Source organism: Vidua macroura, chromosome 25 (assembly GCF_024509145.1).
Source record: "Vidua macroura isolate BioBank_ID:100142 chromosome 25, ASM2450914v1, whole genome shotgun sequence".
NCBI lineage: Eukaryota > Metazoa > Chordata > Aves > Passeriformes > Viduidae > Vidua > Vidua macroura.
In genome coordinates this window covers 2501512-2523424 of record NC_071595.1, presented here as the reverse complement: position 1 = coordinate 2523424, position 21913 = coordinate 2501512, and the positions used below count along the sequence as shown (strand labels likewise).

The 21913-nt window shown below is 52.4% G+C and overlaps 2 protein-coding genes across 4 annotated transcripts; both read right to left on the bottom strand.

Moving 5' to 3' along the window:
- Nucleotides 1-158: 158 nt before the first annotated feature.
- Nucleotides 159-14598, bottom strand: ELOA (elongin A). 3 transcript variants are annotated; one of them, XM_053998906.1, is made up of 11 exons: nucleotides 14278-14598; nucleotides 9479-9535; nucleotides 8751-8869; nucleotides 6751-7963; nucleotides 5846-5960; nucleotides 5347-5499; nucleotides 4885-4982; nucleotides 4467-4647; nucleotides 3933-4044; nucleotides 3506-3657; nucleotides 159-2994 (listed from the first exon to the last, which is right to left on the bottom strand). In XM_053998906.1, the coding sequence occupies exons 1-11, from the start codon at nucleotides 14533-14535 to the stop codon at nucleotides 2933-2935; spliced, it is 2520 nt and encodes an 839-aa protein (XP_053854881.1). In that variant the 5' UTR covers nucleotides 14536-14598; the 3' UTR covers nucleotides 159-2932. The 3 variants fall into 3 exon arrangements, with proteins under 3 accessions (XP_053854881.1, XP_053854880.1, XP_053854882.1); XM_053998905.1 differs by having other exon boundaries at nucleotides 5347-5502; nucleotides 14278-14596; XM_053998907.1 differs by lacking the exon at nucleotides 14278-14598 and having other exon boundaries at nucleotides 5347-5502; nucleotides 9121-9532.
- A 2204-nt stretch (nucleotides 14599-16802) lies between these two features.
- RPL11 (ribosomal protein L11) lies at nucleotides 16803-19808 on the bottom strand. The gene is made up of 6 exons (XM_053998936.1): nucleotides 19722-19808; nucleotides 19185-19335; nucleotides 18748-18854; nucleotides 18265-18396; nucleotides 17786-17896; nucleotides 16803-16876 (listed from the first exon to the last, which is right to left on the bottom strand). The coding sequence occupies exons 1-6, from the start codon at nucleotides 19725-19727 to the stop codon at nucleotides 16847-16849; spliced, it is 537 nt and encodes a 178-aa protein (XP_053854911.1). The 5' UTR covers nucleotides 19728-19808; the 3' UTR covers nucleotides 16803-16846.
- Nucleotides 19809-21913: the final 2105 nt, after the last annotated feature.

Genomic DNA, 21913 nt, shown 5'->3' with positions numbered 1-21913 from the left:
GGGTATGATCCGCGGGGATGCTTCCAAACAGCGCGGGAACGGGAGCAGCACCACAAGCGGGATACCGGAGCGGGATACCGGAGCATCACCCTCCGAGGAGTTCCCAACGGCGTGTTTAACATTCGTTGTCAGTGCCAGGAAAGAACGAGCAGCCACAGTCCAGTGTTTGGCTTTTATTGAGACATGATTCTCCTCTTTTTCATATAACTTATCTAATTAAAATATTCATCTGAGTTACCACAAAAAAAGGAACATAGAAAATTGTATATATATACACAGTTCGGGACCAAAATACAAATACGAGTCCGAGTCACTCCCCCCTCTCCTCCTCCCGTTACTCATCCTACAGGGATGGGAAGGGGGAAGAGGCAGCTCTGCTCCACCTTTCAGCGTGTGGTGGAGCACACAACAACTGCACAAGTGTCACAGCCCGAGACCGGGGAGGAGCCCTTTGATCCCAGACTTTGTGTGTCCCCCAGGGAAATATCCCCGCTCTGCTCCCAGCTGAGGGCCGGTGCCCACCTCTCCCCAGGCTGGATTTAGTGCCCGAGCAAAAGGAAGGGAAGGGCGAGGGGTTGGCATCGCCCCTGTGAGAGCAGAGTCACGCCAGTGTCACAAACAAAACATGGACACAGCTGGCAAAGCCTGGAGCAAAGGGGGTGCTCTGAGAGGGAAAGAGCATCGCCCCAGAACAGCAGTGCTTGGGCCATAGGCACAGCTGAGTGTGGAGCTGTGAGATCAATTAATTGGCAGTTCAGCAGTGCCAGAATCGCTCTTGGGCATCGCCCAGATCCTTTGCTCAAAGCTCCATCATGTCTGAACAACACCAGGCTCTGCTTCCCTCCCCTCTGCCCCCACCCCAAGTACAGAGGAGAAATAAACAGTAGCACAACGGTCAGCAGAAGAGGATATATTGTTATCTAATTAAAAATACAGCAAAATTAAATACAGCAAAAACACAGGAGAGTAAGGAGCCATTATTTTACAGCACAACACACACTGAAATGCTGCACGGGAACATTAAAGCATCTGGGACTGTAACAAACTTACAGCACATGAGAGTCTGAGAACATTTTTCCAAGAATTTCAAACTAAACAAAGAACAGACTGAATAAACAGGAGACAGGTGTTCAGAATGGTTTTAAAGAAAGACATGTCTTCTAAAGGAGGAGGAAAAAAGAAAAAAAAACCAAAAGAAACAAACAGCCCAACAGAAACCAGAAGCAAAACAGGGATTTTTCTAGAGCCCTCCAGGGAGGACCCTTCACAGCAAGGTTTCCCCCGGTCAGTGCACACAGACAACTCCACCGGTTTGGGATTTGGCAGCCACGGAAAGCCAGCAGCAGAGCTTCTCAGGAGCTGCCAACAACAACAGCATCCACTACCAGCATCTTTTCCACCCAGACAGCAAAGTCCTAGGGTAGCAAATATGGCTTGGAACAGGAGAATCCCTCCCCTCCCCGACCCAGTCGGACCCTGAAGCCCTTCCAGAGAGGCCTGGGGTCTCCCCAGCCCCATCCTCTGCTTGCACCACCCCTGGAGTTCCCTTGGGGCAGACAAAACACAGGCAGAAACCCTCCCCAGAAACCTTCCCAGCAGCACAGCACAGCTCCTGGCTGTGTGCAGCCCTGGTGAGCCCAGCTGCCATCCCCACATCCTCAGCAGGGCTCTGACCTCTCCAGGAGCTCCAGGGCACTCCCTGACACTCCCACCAGCCCCATCAAGCCCCTTGTCCTTCCTGAGCTCCAGCTCCTCACACAGCAGGTACTTTGGAACTCCTGCTCTGAAGGACACACACGTGTTACAACAGCCACATTCCGTTTGCTCACATCCCTCCAGCCTCAGTCAAGTGGTTTCAGGTTCAAAGACCAAAATCCATGGATTTTTCCAAAGAAGGGACAGAGCAAAACATACAAGGAAAAGACAGGATTTAGGCACCAGCTTCCCAACTGGAAATAAATCCTTTGCAATTCCACACAGAAAACAAGATAGAAGAATTCCTTCCTTCTTCCCACTAAAAGAGGCAAACAATGCCTTCACTGGTATTTAAAAACAGTTCTCCATTGCAAAGTCCCCTATCTCTCTCCAGATAAAAAGTTAAAATCTGACTTGATGCACAGTAAAACTTCTCCCAGATCCCTGGCAGTTTTATTCCCAGTAGCCAGCAGAAGACAACAGCAGCAGAGGAAACGTCCCCAAAGGCTCTTGGCATCCCTGCAGGACCACAAAAGCACCTGTACAGGATCTACAGCAACAGCAACAGAGCAGGTCAAGAGCTCAGATTTTATTGACACACACGAGCAGGGAGCAAAGCCTCAGGGCTGGATGCACTTGCCAAAGGACTGGCAAGTGGCTGGGCCACTGGTCCTACCTGTCCCAGCGTCTCCAGGTGAGACTTTGGGCCCAGCAGGTACCAGATGACAGGAAAGGCTCCTGTGACACCCAGTGTCCACTCAGATGGATTCCAGCTCGAGTCACCAAGGCTGACCCCAGGACTGGGTTGGGAGGGGAGGGACTACTGGGAGCAACATAAATAATACAACAGGGTAGAGGGGCAAAATATTAATTAAAACCATTTTATAATTTATTAAGAGGTTAAATAGTAAATAAGTCTCTGGATCTTCCACTCTCAGCAGGTGCCAAGATTTCACATTTTCCTGTGTCAGGAGATTCTGTACACCCTTCTTTCGATGGATGACAAAGCCAGAAACAGAATGTTGAGGACAGGGGGTAAAAGAGGGGAGCTTGACACTGAGAAAGGGACCAGAATAAAAGATAAAATACTGTGCCGTCATCTTGTGCAGATTGAAGCTTCTCCCAGCAGCTGCAGCCTCCGAAGAGTTCAAAGGTAAGGAAGGGCTGTTTGGGTACCTTCTCCCCCTCCAGTGCCACTCCTCCTCAAGAGAGAAAGGCCCAGCTCAGCACTGCAAACTTATCTCCGAGAGAACCTGTTTTTGAAAGCTTTGATAGTCTTTGCCATCATTGGTGCAATTTCTGCAAAAGAAAAAGAAAAAAAAAAAAAAACACCACTGAATCAAAGAAAAAAGCCTCCACATGAAAGTAGAAGTGATAGAAGAAGAGCTGAGAGCAATTGAAAGCTGCAGCCCTGGCAGACACGAGTGTTTGAGCGGGGCCCATCAGAGTTTTCAGGTCACAGACTGAGGAGAAGCCACTGCTTTCTGCACTGCACCAACACAGATCCCTGGTTAAACCCTCCCTGCTTCCTTCCCCAGAGAGCTGCACTCCAATTCCAAACAGCTGACAGACACAGGGCAGCAGGAGGGCAAAGGCAGAGGTTCTGCCTCACTGGTACCATTAGGACAGGTCAGCTCTGAGCAGGTGAATCTGATGTTTCATGCAACAAGTTTGAACAGATTTCTTAGAAAGAGGAGAGATACCAACATCAACCCTCCTGCACAGCCTGGAATTCTCCCACAGCAGAAGCAGCTGTTTGTGAAGGAGAAGCTCTAAGAGACCACAGGGATGTCCTGCAGGTTGTACTTACTCTTCACAGGGGGTTTCCTGGGGTCGTACGAGGAGAAAGTGCTACCTGAAGATGGGACCGAGTGGGCACTGCTGGTGCTGGGCCCATCGTAGGACTGCTCGTCACTCGCCCGAGCGTGGCTTTTGCTGGATGTGTACAGGACTGGTTTTATTCTGCAACAGACACAGGACAGGCATTTCCATAAAGGATTCACCGTGGTTTGGGGCAATTCTACAGACACAAGCCACGTTTGTAACAGCAGCAGGGCTGATACAAGGTGGAACCAGCAGTGTGACCCGGATCTCTGCGCTTCCCAGCAGGAAAGAGGTGAATACAGTTACAAGTTTCCCTGCAAAAGGAGCTCCCAGACACACAGTATCCTTTCCTGAGCTTCAGGGGGCAGCTGGCAGGAGGCCCTGAGCAGCAAGTGCTACAGAGAAACACTCACTTGGTCTTCTCTGGCAGAAGGGGGCCTCCAGTTCCAAACTTCTCCTGTCTCCTCCGAACGTCCCGAGGAGGCTTCGCTGCAGAGTTCACAAATGCCATCTTGGCCACTCTCCCTGCAAGAGGCCAGAGGGAAACATCACTTACATCCAGCTGGCTGTAAAGGAGGCTCCTCACTGCTTGTCTTGCTACTGACAGTTCATCCACCTCTTGCCAATCCATCCATTCCAAAGAAACAGTGACAGCCTCCTTCCTAAGGGTCTGAACCTCTCAGTGAGAAATCAGACTGATCAGCTCAGCAGTTCTCATTATGTTCACCCAAAAACGTTTCTCCCCACCCTGGTTCTCTTCCATGCCAGCATGGAGAAGCCACATGGAACAGGAGCCTGCTCATCATTACTGTAAAATATTGAGCTGCATCAACACCATCACAGATTAAGGGAAGACACCGCTAAACCACGAAGCAAAGGAGCACACAGAGCTAAGTAGCTCCTAAACTGGACTGGTGTTAAGCACAAATGGCCTCCCCCAGCCCCACCTTTGGGTTTGTTGGCGTGGGCAGAGCCGATGTTGCGTGCCAGCATGAGCAGGCGCTGCTCGCGTGCGTCGTGCAGCCGCAGGTACATCTCCCGCCACGACTCGAACTCCTCGGGCTTCTCGTTCTTGAAGTCTCGCAGGCAGTGGTTGTGCCACAGCTGATCCGTGTCCTCCACCAGCACCTGAAGCAAACCCACACAGAGCTGGGATCCCTCCTGACTCCTCCAGTCACCCTTCCCTCGGCACCGGCTCAGTGCTGGTGTCACTGGAATTCCAGCAGGGTCCACGTGCAGCAAAGCCAGAACTCAGGACTAGCAAAAGCCACGTCTTGCAATGAAAAGGCTTTGTTTGCTATTCTGCTCTCGCAGGTGAGGACAGCCCTGCACGTCACATCCCTTCTCCCAGGCCAAGGCACTCACATGGTTACATTCCTCGATGCGATACAGCTGCTCCGGGGTGCACCTCTCCAACACCGGCTCCAGCACCGAGAAAGGGACACCACCCACTTCATAGATTGCTAGAGAGAAGCACGAAGCACAGGGTATTAATTATCCTGCTCCTTCCTTGCCAAGGAAAGGGCTTGACACCTTGATACACAGTGAAAAAACTGCAGTGTTGCACAATACCATTCAGGAAGAGGGGAGGAGAAAGGAACCTCAGGCATCAATATTTCCAAGTTAAGAAATATCTGTGCAAGCTCCGTTTGCCACTGTTCCAGTGCTTTAGCACTGCTTGAAAGCATTCTGGGCGTTGATCCCTGCAGCACCTGGGCTTCCAGTGGGATTTATCCCATATTTATAACAAGGGAGAACTGCTGGGGTCTGTACCAAGTTGCCAAAATTCCAGTGCACAGTGACTCTGAGACAAGGACAGGTACTTACAGTCGATGTTGTTGCTGAGGACTCTGATACACTGCTGGTACAGGGACATCATCTTTGGGAGGTAGGCAGTTTTGGAGCCAGAGTACACCTGCATCTTGGAATTTAACCGTCGGCCTGTGAAACCAGCTTCGCTTTCCTCCACTGGCGAGGACACTGCTGTGGAGGGCAACGCTTGGAGTGAGGAGGGGACAGAGAAAAGAAAGAGCCTGTCCTGATAAATGGCACAGGAGGCACAAAGTGGAGTCACCCACAAATGGGTGATGGCAAAGTCTTCTCCAAGAGACCTGCAGAGCAAGTTCAGGAAGGGCAAGCCCAAAGCCCAAGCCCCAAAGAAGCGTCAGTGAAGGATTCGTCTCATTTCTGATGGAGCACGTGGGAAGCAGCTGCTTTTTTATCTGAAACCTCTGCCCTTGGCAGACCCCATGAGAAAGACTCGAACCCAGCCAGCACCCACCCCACAATCTGGCTCATTCCAAACCCATTTTCCTGCCCAGCATACCTTTCCTTTTTGTCTGGGAGCAGGTGATGGACTCGAGCGAGGGAAGAGGACGATAATTGGCCTGGATGGGGGGCAGGGGGATGTCTGGTAACGTCGGTACCACATCTAAAATTATCTGGAAGGAGAGGATGGACATGGAATAAGACAGGAACACAGCAGATGTGACATTTTACCAGTGTACAAACAGCACTGAACTGTGGGGTTTTTTGCATATTTTGCATAAACCACTCAATGCTGCTCAGTTTGCACCAGGGAACAACCTCGGGGGCTTGCTGCCAATAGGAAGAAGCTGAAATTTGGGATCTGAATCATTCAGTACCTTCCAGAAAGAGCCATCCATGTTTTTAACCTATTCAGGACAAGCAGAAGCATTTCCTTGACTCATTTACCAGTTCTGCATCTTCTCCTCTTCCTGCAAAAAACTTTGCACTGGTGGAGGAGAAAAGAACCTCAGAAACTGAGGGAAACTGAAAACTTTGATATGGAGTTTTATGAAGCACTCATTAGAATGAATGACAAAACAGGATTTTAAATGCTGTTAAACCTTATAAAAACCACTTTGTGAAGAGCCAAGTGTTTCAAAGTTGAGTAAAAAGATGAAACAGTAAAGATTTTACATATTAGCCCCTATTTATACACCAAACCCTGGCACCCATGTGACAAAGGATCTGTACAGAAATATTGCTCATTTTCTAGGCTTTCACAAAAGAAGGTTTGTCTTCTGGAATGAGCTGCCTTGTACCACCAGTTCTCCCATTTCTGGACACTAAAAAAGGTCCATTTTAGAGAAGCATAAATACTTGAGAGGGGAGACATGGGAACCTCTTTAGCAGGAGATGCACTGCAAAGTGGGCTGGATTCTAAGCTCACATCCTCAGATACTCTGCTTTCTTAACAAACCTTACCCTCTTTGGTTTAGGAGGCTCTGGGATTTTCTTCTCTGCCTTTTTCTCACTTGTTCTTTTGTGGCTTGGATTCTTCTGACTGGAGCTCGAGCTGTTGGTACTGGCTTTGGATCCGTTCTGTTTGCTGTGCCCTCGGTCTTTATCCCCAGCTGACCCAGCCGAGGGTTTGACCACTTTCTTTTTCTTTTTCTGGGGCTGGTCATAGCTGAGATATGACTCAAATGACATTGTAGGTTGTTCAAACTCATCCTCTGCTTCCCCCTCCCCAGAATTTGATGAAAAACCCACTGATTTTTTGTCCACATTGGAGATTTTGCGCTTCCCCTCCGAAGACTTTAAGCTCCCAGAACCCCCCTTTTCCTTGATCCTATTGCCTGAGTCACTCTCAGCTTTCTGTTTCTCTGAGTTAGAGCTCTCCAGGCTCTGCTTGGACTTTTCCAATTTGCTCTTCTCAGAGTCCCGATGCTTTTGCTTCTTGACGTGGTTGTCCAAAGATTCCTCTGAGTGCGGCAACGAGAGCGATTTCTCCTTCCTGGAGCTGCCGCTTTCCCGATTCTTCTCCTTTTTGGTGCCCTCTGACATCCTCTGCTTCTCCTTGCCAGCCACTGCCACGGGGGATTCTCGGAGCTGCTCTTTGAAAGAAGCCTTGTGCAACCTCTCTGGGCTGAAGGCAGAGGTCCTGTCATCCCCTCTGCCATCGAGTCGCTGCTTCTTGTGCGAGGACTTGTGCTCTTTGCTCCGACTCGCGTTCCCTTTGTCGCAGAAATTGCCGGAGCCGCGCTCCCGGCCTGCCCCGAGCTTCTCCTGGAAGCTGTGCCCTTTACTGGCTTTCCGATGGAATAGTGCTGGTTCTTCCTGCTCCTCAGAGGCGTAAGGGTCTGTGTCCACATCCTGAGGGCTCTCGCTGGGCTCAGGTGACACAGCTTGCCCACAGTCCGAGTACTCCTGGTCTGAAGAGAGCACCGGGGAGGATCTGCCCCAACCCTTCCCCTGGTGGCTGCTATAGCTGTAAGTCTCATAGGCTCTCTCAGGCCTAGGATACCTTTTGGACTTCTTTTCCCTATGATCTGGGCTATAGGACTGGCTGCAAGAAGGCTGGAAGGGTTCTGAGTATTCCTGATCAGCCTCCTCATCCTCTCTGAGGGAGGATTCCTGATGCCTTTTGCTCGAGCTGCTCCTCTCGTAGTCACGTTCTTCAGAGTCCAGGTTATTTCTGAAGGGGGAAGAAACCAAAAAGAGTTCGATTACTACTGCCCAACATGAATGAAAAGAGCCATTCCATGGACTGGAATACCTCTCATGGAAGACCAAGGTCGTATTTGGTAGCTTTGTGCCACTAAATCTCTGAGGAACAGCAACAATCAGGGATTTAAAAATTGCATTTCTAGTGCAAGAATTGATGAAGCACTTTTATTACAACTAGAGACAGAACCTTGTCTGTGCCTACACACTCCTGGCTGCATGATGCTGTGGGAAATGTCCCCCAATTCAACACGTGGAAATATCACTCCTTTAAATTCCCATTAATAACTGGGCTTTTATCACTCAAATCTATTTGATCTCTGCTGGGTTCAACACAGCTTTGTTACTGCCACATGCCTGCTAGCAATAACTTCTAGTTTCCATAGGATTCTAGCTCATAAAAGCATTCTTTCAATTTACTTGGGCCTAGAAGTTCCTGCCTTCAGAATCATAACATGGGAAGCAAGCAGATTGCATCTTTTGCTTTATTAAGGGTACTTTTTTTGGCATCTCCTGTTAATCTCTTCATCAAACTGCAAATTCTTGAAAGTTGGCCCCAACTTCCACATGAAACTGCAGCTGTCAGCATCCCGGCACTCCAGAGCCAGCAAAGGCAGGAAGTTTCTGCCAAAACAAGGCAAAACCCCCAGGCAGAGTTTGAATATTGGTTTTACAAGTTTTTCCAGAGCCCTGGCCAGAGAGGTTTGAACTATCCACTGAGAAAACATTCCCAAAACTCATCCATGGGGCTCGCTTACCGCTCTGCCTCCTGGGCTACCGGCACCAGCTTCTTCCACCTGGCCACAAGGTCTTTGGCAAAGTCTCCCACCAGCTCATGTTTCCTCAGGCTGTTCACAGTCTTCCCAACTCCTGTCTCCTTCAGGAGAGAGCCACGAATCCATCTTAGCAAAACTGGAATTCTCACCCCTGCTAAACTCCCTAAAGAGTCAATGAAATCAATACACTCCCTGCTGCTGCAAGGGAGAAGGTTCTTTGATCTAACAGCAAAGATACCACTTGTATTATATCTTCAGCTGCTTTATATCACTCACTACATGTAAAACAAAGGTTAATTCTACCTTAGACAAACACTAACCATTCGTATTAATAACCCAAGTCAGTATTTACCATGAGAGCTGGCAAGTTTGAAGACAGAAGCTATTAAAGGATTAGCATTTCCTCATTTCCTGCTGATTTGTTATTGCTGGGATCTGCTCCAACTCTCTTATCCCAGTCAGGTGTTAAGCTTTTGGGAGAACCGAGCGTGACAAACTGTCCTCCATGGCTTCCCTCCTGCCCTGGCATGCTCCTTCCCCGTGCCTGGCACTTCCAGAACCTTATCACAGTCACGCCTGTGTCACTGGGCTGTAGCAGGTGGCTGAGGCAACACACCCTATTCCAGGGAAAGCAGCACTTCCATGGAAAACAGCCCTCCCTGGCACCTGACAGACACGATGAAAAGCCCCAGAGATTTCACAGCTCTTACCACGAGGATGTCAACTGTGATGGGTAACTCTGACAGCCTCTTCAGACTCTTCAGCAGCTGTGGAGACAAGAGGAGAAGGGTTCAGAGTTGTCACACAGAACCACAGACGGGGATTGGGGAGGAAGAAAATGCTGCACTGCCTGAGAGCTCCTTAGGAAGATCCAAGTGGCTGACAGCTGCTGTCTCGCTCCAAAAAAGCTCCTGAGAAGCTGAACACGAGGGCCAACTGCAAAAAAAATCTCATCTCTGCCCACAAGAACCCACCAGAAAGTCTTGTAACACACTCAAATATTAACGTTTGCTTCACACGGGACTGAACTTCAGTCTGGCTTAAAGCACTGGGAACAGAAACACACAGCAAGAGGAAGAAAGGACTTGGAAGCCTGTGACTCTCAGAAGGTGGTGGTGGAATCACACCCCTCAGTAATAAAAAGGGGAAGGAAGATTTCTAGATCCTCTTAAAGACCTAAGAGGGGAGCCTGTGCCTCCACTGCCAACAGGCTCTCTTCAATCAGGTGCTAAAGTCAGGGATCAGCACCTGATTCCTTCCAAATTTCCTCCCTCTTGCTCCACTCTTCTCTTCCCTTCACCAAACACCAGAGAAGTGTTTTTTCCTCCACACACCCCAAGCAAGGTTCTGCCAGCATCTTCAGCTGCTCCATGGGACAGGGTGGGACAAGGAGCCTTCTCCAAAGAGGAGCTGGAGGAGTTTGGCAAAAAGAAACAGCTTCAAGCTGCACCAGGGAAGTTTCAGGTTGGACACCAGGAGAAACTTCTTCAGGAAAGGGTGGCCAGGCATGGGAATGGACTGCCCAGGGAGGTGGTGGAATCACCATCCCTGGAGGTGTTGAAGGATTCACCAGACACGGGGCTCTGGGCTGGCTGACAAGGTGGGGATCAGTCACAGGTTGGCCTCGAGGATCCTAAAAGTCTTTTCCAACCCTAATGATTGTGGGATTCTAAGTGAAGGGGATGTTCCTGTACCTCTGCCAGCCAGGTGGTTTGGGGCATGGCCTCTCCACAACGTCTGTTGGCTCTGTAGCTAGAGCACATGGTAGAACACATCTGACAGCACTGTTGCCCCTCACATCATTTCCCACAGCTCAGCTATAGCCACAGTCCAGCCTGATCAGCATTCCCATTATTATAGCCCCTATACAGCCCGGGCTGTGCTCAGCACTCCTATGCTATATGCCATACAAAGGGCTGCCCCTGATCCAGAAGATCTTCTCTTTAAAGCACTGTGCTCGTGCTCAAATCAGCACTGTCAGCCTGAGCTGACACCCAATCACCCCCAGAGCCACCGTGCAAGGACCAGACAGGTTTGCAGGTCTCCTTCCTTTGGAGCGAAACGAGTTCCTTTAACCTATTTGAGGAGCGCTCTTGCTTTCAGAGAGGAAACACTCCTCGACACCCAGAGATGGGTTCCTCTGACATAAGCAAAACCACAACTTCTGTTCACTAGAAACCACTCCTTTATATTTAGGACTAATAACTGTGAACAGAAGGTTTCGGTTTTCTTGGTTTAGAAGAGTGAAACACTGATACCAAGAGTGGCTGCTGTTGCCTTGCCAGCACAGCTGCTCAACAAGTGCACTGGCAACTGAAGGCATCAAACCAAAGGCAGCAGAGACAGAGCCCAACTCTGCTGCCTCTCCTCGGACTACCTGCCACAGTTCAGGGGTCAGGATCCCTCTGGGAAGGCCAAAATCCTTCAGGGATTGGTAATAAAGGAGTTTGGACTTGTGTGCGCAAAGGGGACAGGAAGGGAAAGAAGGATGGATTTTTGTACTGGATAGAAAAAGAGTAAACCAGGACAATATTAAAGCAACAGCATCTCTGTGAGCTAATTAAATTCATAGAAAGGTTTGTTCAGAGCTTACAAAATCCCACTGTGAGAGTAAGAACGAAAGAACTCGTTCGGGTTTTCCCAAATCCTCCCAAATATTTTCTAGCTACACCCCACTGCAGCATCTCCCACAGTTCTGTTTGCTCTTTAGTTATTTGTTGCCTTCAGGGCTGAGTTCCAGGAAGAGAAGTGCTGTTCTCAATGGGAATGCTGTTCTCAGTGTGGTTGGAGACCAGGGGAGCCACACGCTTGATCCAGAACACCTCTCACGAGGAGCTGAGTTATTCCACAGCCACTGCAGTCGGTTCCTCCGTGGAACACAGGTCCTTGTGCATGAGATGCACCAAGTGAGACAACTTTGATGCAGTGAGGCTTAAAAACTCGTACTGAACTTTATTTCCTTTGGAAACTAGCTGATGGATCCCACTGAGGCTTACAGGGACATCAGGAAGAAGTTTGGACAACAGGAGGAATTTCTTCACAGAAAAGTGGTCAGGCATTGGAAGGAGTCCCCATCCCTGGACGTGTTCAAGAAACAACTCAATGTGGAACTCAGTTGATATGGAACAGTTCAATCAAAGGTTGGACTCGATCCTGGAGGTCTTTTCCAGCCTGTAACAATCCTGGGATTCTAAATCTGGCAGCTCATCTTGGAAATAACCAAGATCATACAAATCCTGCAAGGAAAAGGCAACCAGGTGGGAGACAAAGCACCAGGCTTGTATCTTGTGAGACACACGCGACAAACCTCTTCTAAAACACCCCAGCACAGGGCAGGGCTTCTTTTAATCAAGACACAACCCACAAAACTGAGCCCCAGCTCCAATCCAGTTTTGTTGAACATGGGTGGATCGTTTTCTTTCCCTGAAAGAAGGCAGCCAGACTGTTACGACACTAAAAACACACACTAATATCAAATTGCTCCAGCACAGCCCGGCTGCTGCGCCTCCATGAAGATGCTCTTGCTCATGTTTTCCTTCTCCTCTTCCTTCCCATAGCCCTGGAGCAGAGCTTGTACCTCCTCTGCTGGAAAAAAAGGACATTTTCCAAACCATGACAGCACTGTCCAAGATTTCACTCGCACTGTTCCTTGCCAGCAGCCCGATTTTCACCCAAAACCAGGAATAACAGCACTTTACCTCTTCCAGCAAAGCAGTGAGTTGTACATGATACTGGGCAAATATTATTCTTTCACATTCCTGATAAAATATTTTGAAAGGACCAGGCAAGAAAAGTGAGGACTGGAAATGGTGTAAGGGTGGGCAGCACCCAGGGATGCCATAGGTTTGTCCTGCTGATGGGGTAAAATTTCTTCAACGGGAAGGTCCTTACAAGATCCATCAAGACAATGCAATGACAACTGAATTCAGGCTTTAAACCACTAATGCTTCCAAGGATATGGTTGGAAAAATATCAAAAATAAAGAATATAGGTCACAGGGCCTTTCTACTGGGGAAGAAAAGAGCTTTTCAAGTGATTATCCTGCTTTACCTCCTCTGCCTGCCCTTGCAAAACCGCCCAGGATCAACAGAGCAAGAAACGACTTCACACCACGAGGTCATTGGAGAAAGAGTCGGGCTGTGCAAACACTGCCCAAGGCTTGCAGTGCTCCAGAAACACACCAGCAGTTCTTGCCCCAAGCTCACACAAGGGGCAGGGAACAGCAGCACAAATTCTCTGTGCAGAGAGCACTGAGACAGTATTCTCTTACCCACAGTCTCAGCACCACGAAGCTCAGACCCCCTGGAACTGACTCCCTGGCAGACCCTCAGCTCCATGTGGGGCTCCACCAGTTAAGCCCTGCTCTGGTCATGGCTAAGAGGGTGAGAAGAGTAACCAGATCCCATTGCATCACCCCCAGGCTGGAGCTCCTGCAGGGGCTCCCATTTCAAAGGGTCAGCACTCGAGCATCCTCTCCTCCTCCTCCTCCTGGGTGGTGGGAGACCTTGGGAAGTGAGTTCTGCAGGTGTTTGTTTCGGTGAAACAGAGCCAGCCCAGCACGGAGCAGCTGCACAGCCCTGCCTGCCTCCTCTTTCACCTGAACTACACAAAACGTGAACCCAACACGTGTGAATACTCTCAACGGATGCTCCCCCTTTCAAACAGGAGAATGGCGCAACAGCATGCCGGAGTTCAACCAGAATTCCAAATCTCACTAGAAAAAGCAGCTCTGGTGCCCAGCAGGACAGCCGCTGTCACCGAACACAGCGAGCCCAAGGCAGCTCGGGGCAGCGGCGCAGCCGCTCCACCACAGCTGCTGCGGGCAGAACATTTCGGCAGCGGGCACGTTCCCTCGTGGAGAGGGGCAAGAAGAGCCAAGCGAGTCCCCCAAGGCCGGAGGGAACGGAGGCGACAGGAGCCAGCCGGGAGCCGTGTCCCCCCAGCCCCGCGGCGGTGCCTCCCTGCGTGGGCTCACACGGCACCGCGGCTCCGCCACCCAACACGTCACCAGAGCAAGGCTCTTCCGGAGAGTTCTCCGCTGCCCGTCTGCCCAGCCGGGCCCCAGCCCTGCCACGGGACACCCCAAAAGGGACCCCTGCCCGCCACTGCCAAGCGAGACCCCAAAAGGGACCCCTGCCCGCCACTGCCACGGGGGGACCCCACGCGCGACCCCTGCCTGCCACTGTCGCGGGAGGACCTGCCACGGGACCCCTGCCACCACCCCAAGCCTGCCACGAGAGGACCCTAAAAGGGGACGCCCGCCCACCACTGCCGCGGGGGCACCCCGCAAAGGACACCCGCCCGCCGCAACGGGACCCCCAGGGCCTGCGAGCCGGGGACAAGCCCCGGGCAGCCCGCACGTCTCAGCCCACGCACCGCGGCCCCGGCCGGGCACGGAGCCGCACGCAAGGGAAGCCCCGGCGGAGGGAGGCCCTGCCCCGCGCCCCGCGCACTCCCGACCCCCGTCCCCACCGCTGGGGCCCCGGCGGGCTGAGGCAGCCCCCATCACCTTCTTGGGCTCGGCGCTGCCCGCCAGCCGCGCCTGGAGCCGACCCACAACTTCCAGCACCGATTCCGCCATTTTTACTGCTGGAGAGCCGGCGGCGGCGGAAGCGGCTTCAGCGGCCGCCGGGCCCACGGCGCTGCCCCGCCGCCGCCGCCATCTTGGCTGCGGGCAGGAAGCGGAAGCGGCGCAGCGCGGCCTCGGCCATGGCGGGTGCGGGCAGAGGGCGGCGGGCGCCATGTTGGGGGCTGGCAGCGGCGCCATCTTGAGTACTGGCAGGGCAGCGCTGAGGGGAGCCACCGCGGCTCGGGCAGCTCCGCCCTCAGCACGGGCTGTCACACAGTCCCGGAGGAGCTGCGGGTGGAAGGGACCTCTGCAGTTCGTCCAGTTCAACCCCCTGCCCAGGCAGGGTCACCTGGAGCAGGTGGGTTTGGGATGTCCCCACAGAGGGAGACTCCAGCCGTCCCTGGGCAGCTGTTCCAGGGCTCTGCCACCCTCATGGAAATAAGTTCTTCCTCATGTTGAGGTGGAACTCGTGGTTTAGTTTATGGCCATTGCTCCTCATCCTGTCACTGGGCACCGCTGAACAGAGTTTGGCACTGTCCTCTGACAGCCCTTGGGGATGTTTGTATGGATTGATGGGATCCCCTCTCAACATTCCCTTCTCCAGACTGACCAGGCCCAGCTCCCACAGTCTCCCTTCATCAGAGAGATGCTCCAGCCCTTTAATCATCTTTGTTCCCTCTTTTACACCCACTCCAAGCAGCTCCTTGTCTTTCTTGACCTGAGGAGCCCAGAACTCCATGCATTTTTTTCCTGAGGCAATGTCCCTTCACACATATTCCTGTTGCCTCCCAATGGCTGCTTTTCTTTAGGATTGTTGAGGACGCTGTGTCTCAGCTGAGTGTGGACCTGAGTCCAGCCCATTCCAGGCCTCAGTCTGGACCTGAGTCTACCTCTTTCCAGGACACAGTCCGGATCTGAGCCCAGCCCTTTCTGTGTCCCTGGACTTGGCTGACCTCACACCAACCCAAAAGGCTGCTGTAAGTGTAGAAGTGGTAAGAGCAGTCAGCTGGCTGGGAGAGAGGAGGATGTTGTCTGGGGAAAGTTGAGGGTCTGTGTGCCTCAACCTGCAAATCCTGGCACTGGGCAGAGCTTCCCCCTGGACAAACCTGTCTGAGAGCAAGGTAAGAGCAGCCCCAGCCCCAGGGTGAGTCATGAGAGCCAGGACACACCTGGCAGGATCAGCAGAGACCTTGTGTGGGGCCAGGAGCTGCTGAATAATGGAAAATGGGGAAAAAGGTTTTGTTGCTTTGTAGAACGGAACTGGAGGAATTATTAGCAGCAAAAGGGTGTCTGGAGCTGCAGTGCCCAGGTAGTTTTCCAGGCTGGCTGGGAGTTGGCTGTGACTCAGGCTCTGATTGAACCCACCTGCAGGAAAAGGAGCTGGTGTCAGCACCATTTCACATCCAGACATGGAGAGAGAGCAGCAGCTGGGTCCCAGTTTCAGGACCCACTCCAGGATGTGACACCGTGATAAATGAGGTCTCAGGGGTGTAAATGGGGGTAGCCCCGTGAAACACCACAATTCCAGGGATGGGACTTTGCTCCTGAATCCCTGTGGCTTCTGAGTCACCTCTGCTCTCCCTGGCACGCTGAGCTTGGCCATGCTGGCACTGCCACTTTCCCACTCCAGCCCAGCCGAGTCCTCTTTCCTGACAGGGACTTTTCCTAAACTTTTCCCTTCTCCATGTTCTTGCTGGAGTCTCCTAACGCCCCCCTTCCCTCCCGGTTAATCAGTTCCAAGAAACCTGATCTTTGTGGCCAAGCGCAATAAAGAGCCCCAGACATGCAAGCAGAGCAGTAACAGCAATTTCTGTCCAGATTTGTTCCCTCATCTGCTGCCTGCTCCCAGCTCCCTCAGAGGAGGTGAGGTCACAGCTGAGTTTCAGACTGGACGTTCTAATGGGATTTGGGAACACTGAAAAGCCACAGGGGTGAGCACGGCCACGCTGGCTCTGCTGGAAGGGTGCCTTGTTGGGAGGCTGGAATGAGAGCAGGAAGAGGTACCAGAAATGAGTGCAGTGCTACAACCCCGACCTCCACGAGTGTGCTGAGGATGAGGAGCTCCCCGAGGCCACTGTGGGTGTCTCGTGCTGCACCATAATTCCCACCATCCCTCCAGGTCCAGCTCTGTGGCCTTGGCAGCAACCAGCATGTAAAGAGCTGAGCTCCACGTGGCTTCTGCCACCAGCAAGGGAAGCACACTGAGCTCAGGGGTGGGGGACAGCTGGATAAGGAAGCACGCTGATGTTTGGGGTCGCTGTCCCCTGAGCTGCCTCCACCTCCATCTCAAAGCTTATGCAGGGAATGCAGGCACAGATGCAGGACAGAAGAGCTTTTCTCCCCAGCCTGCAGCACTGGATTGGAAAATACAAAGGGGGAAAAAGAAGAATAAAGCCAAACCATAATAGTGGAGGAGAAGGACCCTCGCTCCCATCAGCTTCCCCACTAAATTCACAACAATAGTTAGGGGTTAGAAAAATTTATTTACTTCTCTGGCAACAGGAACTGCTCATTTACCAGGAAGGATGATGCCATCATACTGTGAGGGGAAAAGAAAAAAAAAAAAAAAAAAAAAAAAGAACCAAGTGAGAAATCACCATCAGGTAAAAGTGCAGTGCTGCTGTGCAGAAAACTTGAATCACCAGAGTCATTCCAAGCCAACACAGACATGGAAGCCCAGTTTTCCTGCAGCCAACTGCCTTTGTGCTGTGCTGGAATGTCCAAGGGGGCTGTGCTCAGATGAGCAGGAAGATCTGCTCAGCAGCTCCCTGAAACAAGCAGCCACACCCTCCAGGGGCTGGTCTGACCAGCCCAAAATCTGAGCCCTGAGGGTAACTGTGCCACACTGAGCACAACCAGGCAGGATGGGGGAAACAGGAATTCAGCAAGATCAGGCAGGAGGCATCCCTGCACAGGGTGTGACCTCTGTAGGTCCAGGCAGACTCCACACTTTCTATCAAAAAAAAAGCCCTAAGAAACTATCAGCAGTCCCCACCTCTGAGATTTCCAACCCAGCTTTCAGCAGATCCCATTCTTTATCCTATTATTCATTATATGGACAGATAAGCTCAAGAATTTGTTGTATTTGTGGATGTCTCCATCCTCCAACTGTGTCAGACCAAGAAATCCTAACCCTCCCTGCTCACTCACGATCCACAACACACATGCAGCTCCTCCAAAATTTGTGGGAGCTGTTTACAGAAGAGCTGGTAATTCCTCCCAGCTCTCCTGCCAAGAGCTGCTCTTTCAGTTCAGCACACCCAAAAAAGCAAAACTTGTGCTCAAACGTTTCTATTTAGTAGCAGCAGCTTCTACTGCTGTGGGACAGGAAAAATCTACAATTTAAGCACTCAAGATCTGCCCAGTGATTTGCTCCAGCCTTGTGTGAGGCATTCTGCTGCTCCTTGCTAGGAAACTCTTGGGATACAAAACCAAAGATGGGCTGTACCTTTTGCTGGAACCAGCGCATGGCTTCCTCCTTCCCAATCCTGTGCTTGGCCCCGATGTTGCCAGTCCTGCGTTTCTTGTCAGCAATGCTGAAGCCTGGCCTGCCCAGCACCTGCAGGACAAAGCCAACAGCACTGCTTCATCCTGGCACTTTCTGTTTTCTCAAACTAAACAGGTTTCCAGGAGGGAAGCCTGGAATTTCCTCATCAGTGATGCCTTGCTGCTCTCTCCTTCCCCAAAGACAGCCCTGCTGTTGCTATGTTATCCCAGGAGGTGCTGTCAGAGCAACAGGATTTGTTTCTGAAGAGGCTTTGTGAGATTTGTCATAAATCAGGGATCTTATGGCACCTCTGGGAATCTCAGATTAGAAAAACGTCAACAAAACCCAAGTTTATCTTCCAGCAAGTCCATGGGAGCCCGTGCTCATTCTAGGCTCTTTCTGGAGCTTTCCCACAAGCCCAGAAAACAGGGAATACTCACCACGTAGAAATCCAGGCCGTAGATACCGATACTGGGATCATATTTAATGCCCAGGTCGATGTGTTCCTGGATTCCAAAGCCAAAGTTCCCCGTGTCTGAGAAGTTGTTTTTTCTCAACTCATATTCTCGCACCTGAAATGTTGGTTCTTGGTCATTATTTTGTTCCTGACTGGAAGCAGAATTAAAACTCCTGCCCACTGCTACCAGACCCCCAACTCACTCACAAGCCATTTAGTCTTTATCCCAGAAATTTTACTTCCAAATCCCAGCAGCAAAGACAAAACCCTAAAAGAAATGAGCTGCTGCACCAGTTAGTTCTTAAATAACGCTGAAACAGCACCCGGATAAACACTGTGAACACTTCATCCCGTGTATCTGACCTGGACCTAGATCAGCTGCAACATTTCGGAGCACACACCCCTTCAGTCAGAAAGAAAAAGTTCTGTTCTTTCACAAACCAAAGATCCAGCCCAAAATCCTCACCTTCAACCCCTTCTCCAGAATCTCCTCTGCTTTGGCCCCACGAACCGTGCAGTGAACAGCGATTTTCTCGTTTCTCCTGATCCCGAAGGATCTCACCGTGTACCGGGCTGTGGGCAGCAACAGTCACACTTAGGGGACAGCCACAGAATTCCCACCCGGGGGATTCGGAGCTTCTCAACACCCAATAAATTCAAGGGAATTACAAAGAACCGAGGCAGCCTCACATTCCGGCTTAAGGGATGCTGACAGAGCGGCAGCCTGAGTTTGGAGACAGAACTAAAACAACACAAACGCGCGTAAGTCACTGAATATTGAAGCCCCCCAGTTCTTCAGCAGCTCTGCCAAGGAGCCCTTTCCTGGGAACCGCGCTGCCACCGCACCCACGGGAAAGGGAAAACACCCGAGAAAACAGCCAGGGCTCCTCCGCAGCCCCTCACCTTTGGAGAAGACGGGGGTCTGCCCTGTGAGCTGCTCCAGCACTTTGGCGGCGCGGGTGAGCCGATCCCCGCTCTCCCCGACGCAGATGTTGAGGCAGAGTTTGCGGATCCGCAGCTCCCGCATCGGGTTCTCCTTCTCACCTTGGTCTTGCTGCGGAGAGACCACACCGGGAGTAACCGGGGGTGCCCGGGGCCCGGCCCGCCGCTCGCCCCGGCAGCCCCAGGACGGTTCGCCAGGGGTCCGGAGAAAGGCTTCTGCAGACGGACACCGCGTCCCGCTCCCCGCCGGGCCCGAACCCCGGCGCCGCGGCCCCTTCTGGAGCACCGCCGCCACCGGGCGGGCCGCGGCCTGTCACGGCAGCCGCTCCCCCGGAGCGCCCCACCGGCTCCTCCGCGCCCATCCCGCCCCCGCGCGTCTCCCGCCGGCCTTCCCCGCTCCCGCCCGCACGGTCCGCGCCCGGGCGAGCCCCGCCGAGCGCGGATGGTGGCGGATGGAGACGGCGCGGCGCGGTCCCGGCCCGCGGCTCCGGCACTCACCGCCATGATGGAGGCGGGGAAGAGGCGGGCGGGGCGCGGCCGCGGGGGATTATGGGAGCGCGCGGCGCGGCGGCGCCCCCTGGCGGGCGGAGGGCGGGGTTGCCATGGCAACCCCCGCTCATTAATGCCCATAATTGAAAACAGAGTCAAATACAGTAATTAGGGTAAATATTAACAGTAATTGCAATTAACCGAGGGAGGAAAAAACAACCCAAACATGCGATGCGCAGTGCAGTTGTTCACCAGCCCTGGTTGATGCCAGAACCCTTCCTGAACCCCAATTTCTGTGCTGGGAATGGCTTTCCCTCTGTGGGATATCCCTTTGGCCCGCTCGGATCAGCTGTCCCAGCTACACTTCCTCTCGGTTTCTTTTGGGAACCCTCTCACTGGCAGAGCGTGAGACCAAAAAAAATTGAAAAAGAAGAAATAACAGTTCTTGACTTAGGATAGACGTGACTTAGCGAAAATCCAAAACAAAGTTCATTCTTCCTTGGAGCAAGGATCAGGGGAAGTAAGCCTCAGATCCCCAGAACTCCTTCAGCAAAGTGTTGTTGGGTTTCAAGAGCTCTGTCTACGATCTGGATCCTCATTTTGTACCGTTTGGGAGGGTTTGGGCTGGCAGCCCATTCCCTGCTGCACCCAGGGGACAGCAAAACTTCCCAGCTTCTCTGGGAAGGGGGCAGCCCAAACTCACACCCCTTTGGAGTCCAAGCTTCTCTTCAGTGGCCACATCCTGAGCAGAAAATGCCTCCAATGAAGCTCACACTCAGTAAGGATGGCACCAGCTCAAGGCTTTCCCTGTTTATCCCCTTTCCCTGCCTCCCAGAGCCGTGCTCAGGGCTGCCAGCCCGAGCTCTGTAATGCCATCAATTATTTTTTGCCCCAGTTGCTTCTAAGGGAGGACGAAGGATAAATGAATAATCAGCTTGTCTCATTAAGAAGAGAAAAAAAAGTGTCAGGAGTCTCCGTGCAGAGTGTGTGAAAAGCCTCTGGTTAAAAAGTACCATTGCTGCTTCATTATGGATTTCCTTGATGCAAGAACAGCTTTGCTGGAAATAGCTGCAGGCTGGGCTGGCTTCCAGCAATCCTTGGATCCCGTCTGGGATCTGTCCGTGCTGCAGGGCTGCTCCCCACGGGCACAGCCCGGGGCCAGGGGAACAGGCTGGCACCAGGAGCTGGGCAGAGGGGCTGAGGGTCTCTGCTGTGCCCCCTCCCCTCCGTGGCTCTCTCTCCACAGCAGGGCCCTCCTTTGCCCAGGCCTGCATGGTCTGGCTGTGGCCAAGACCAGGCAAAGAGGCTGAGGGCTGCAGAGAGGGAGAAGGAATTGTTCCAGCCACTCTGGGGATCCTGGGGGACAAGAACAGAGCTCAGGGGTGTCACCCTTCCCTTTGTCTCCGTGTAGTGACCACACCACTGTGCCACGTGGTGGTGTTAACTTGTCCCATCCTCTGCTCCTGACTCCTGCCAGCAGCAAAGAGCTTTGCTCAACTCCAGACACGGAGAATCAGAGAACCATGGAGTGCTTCGGGTTGGAAGGGACCTTACAGCCCATCCAGTGCCACCCGTGCCACGGCAGGGACACCTCCCACTGTCCCAGGCTGCTCCAAACCCAGTGTCCAGCCTGGCCTTGGGCACTGCCAGGGATCCAGGGGCAGCCACAGCTGCTCTGGGCACCCTGTGCCAGGGCCTGCCCACCCTGCCAGAGAAGGTCTCCCCACCCTCCCATCTTTTTGGAGAGACTTTTCCTACCCTGGCATTTCTCTGCTGAATTCAGGAAGCTTTTCCTGCCTGGCACAGAGCTTCCCACTCACCCACTCCCTCGACCCTCTCCCCATCTCCAGATACATCCAGATGGGGTCCCATGTGGAGCTCTTCCTGCTTTGAGTCATCCCTGTCCCCAGAATAGTCCAGAGCTCTGTTTTGCCAGGTGCTACGACACATTTTCTCTGGGAGAGGGGGTGGGCTCGGTGTCATTCTTGATTCAGTGCAAAGAAAGGAACTCATTGCTGACAGCAGGTTTGGGTTTTACCCAGGGATGAGCTGTTGGTTTCTGGCCCCAGGTTTTCACCTGGCTGATGAGAAGTCCGGCTGCAGTGGGAGCACTGATCCCTGCCACGGTGCCAGAGGTGTTTGTGATTCCCAGCAGGAGCCCCGCGTGGCTGGGGAGAGAGAGCAAAGAATTCCTGAGTGAG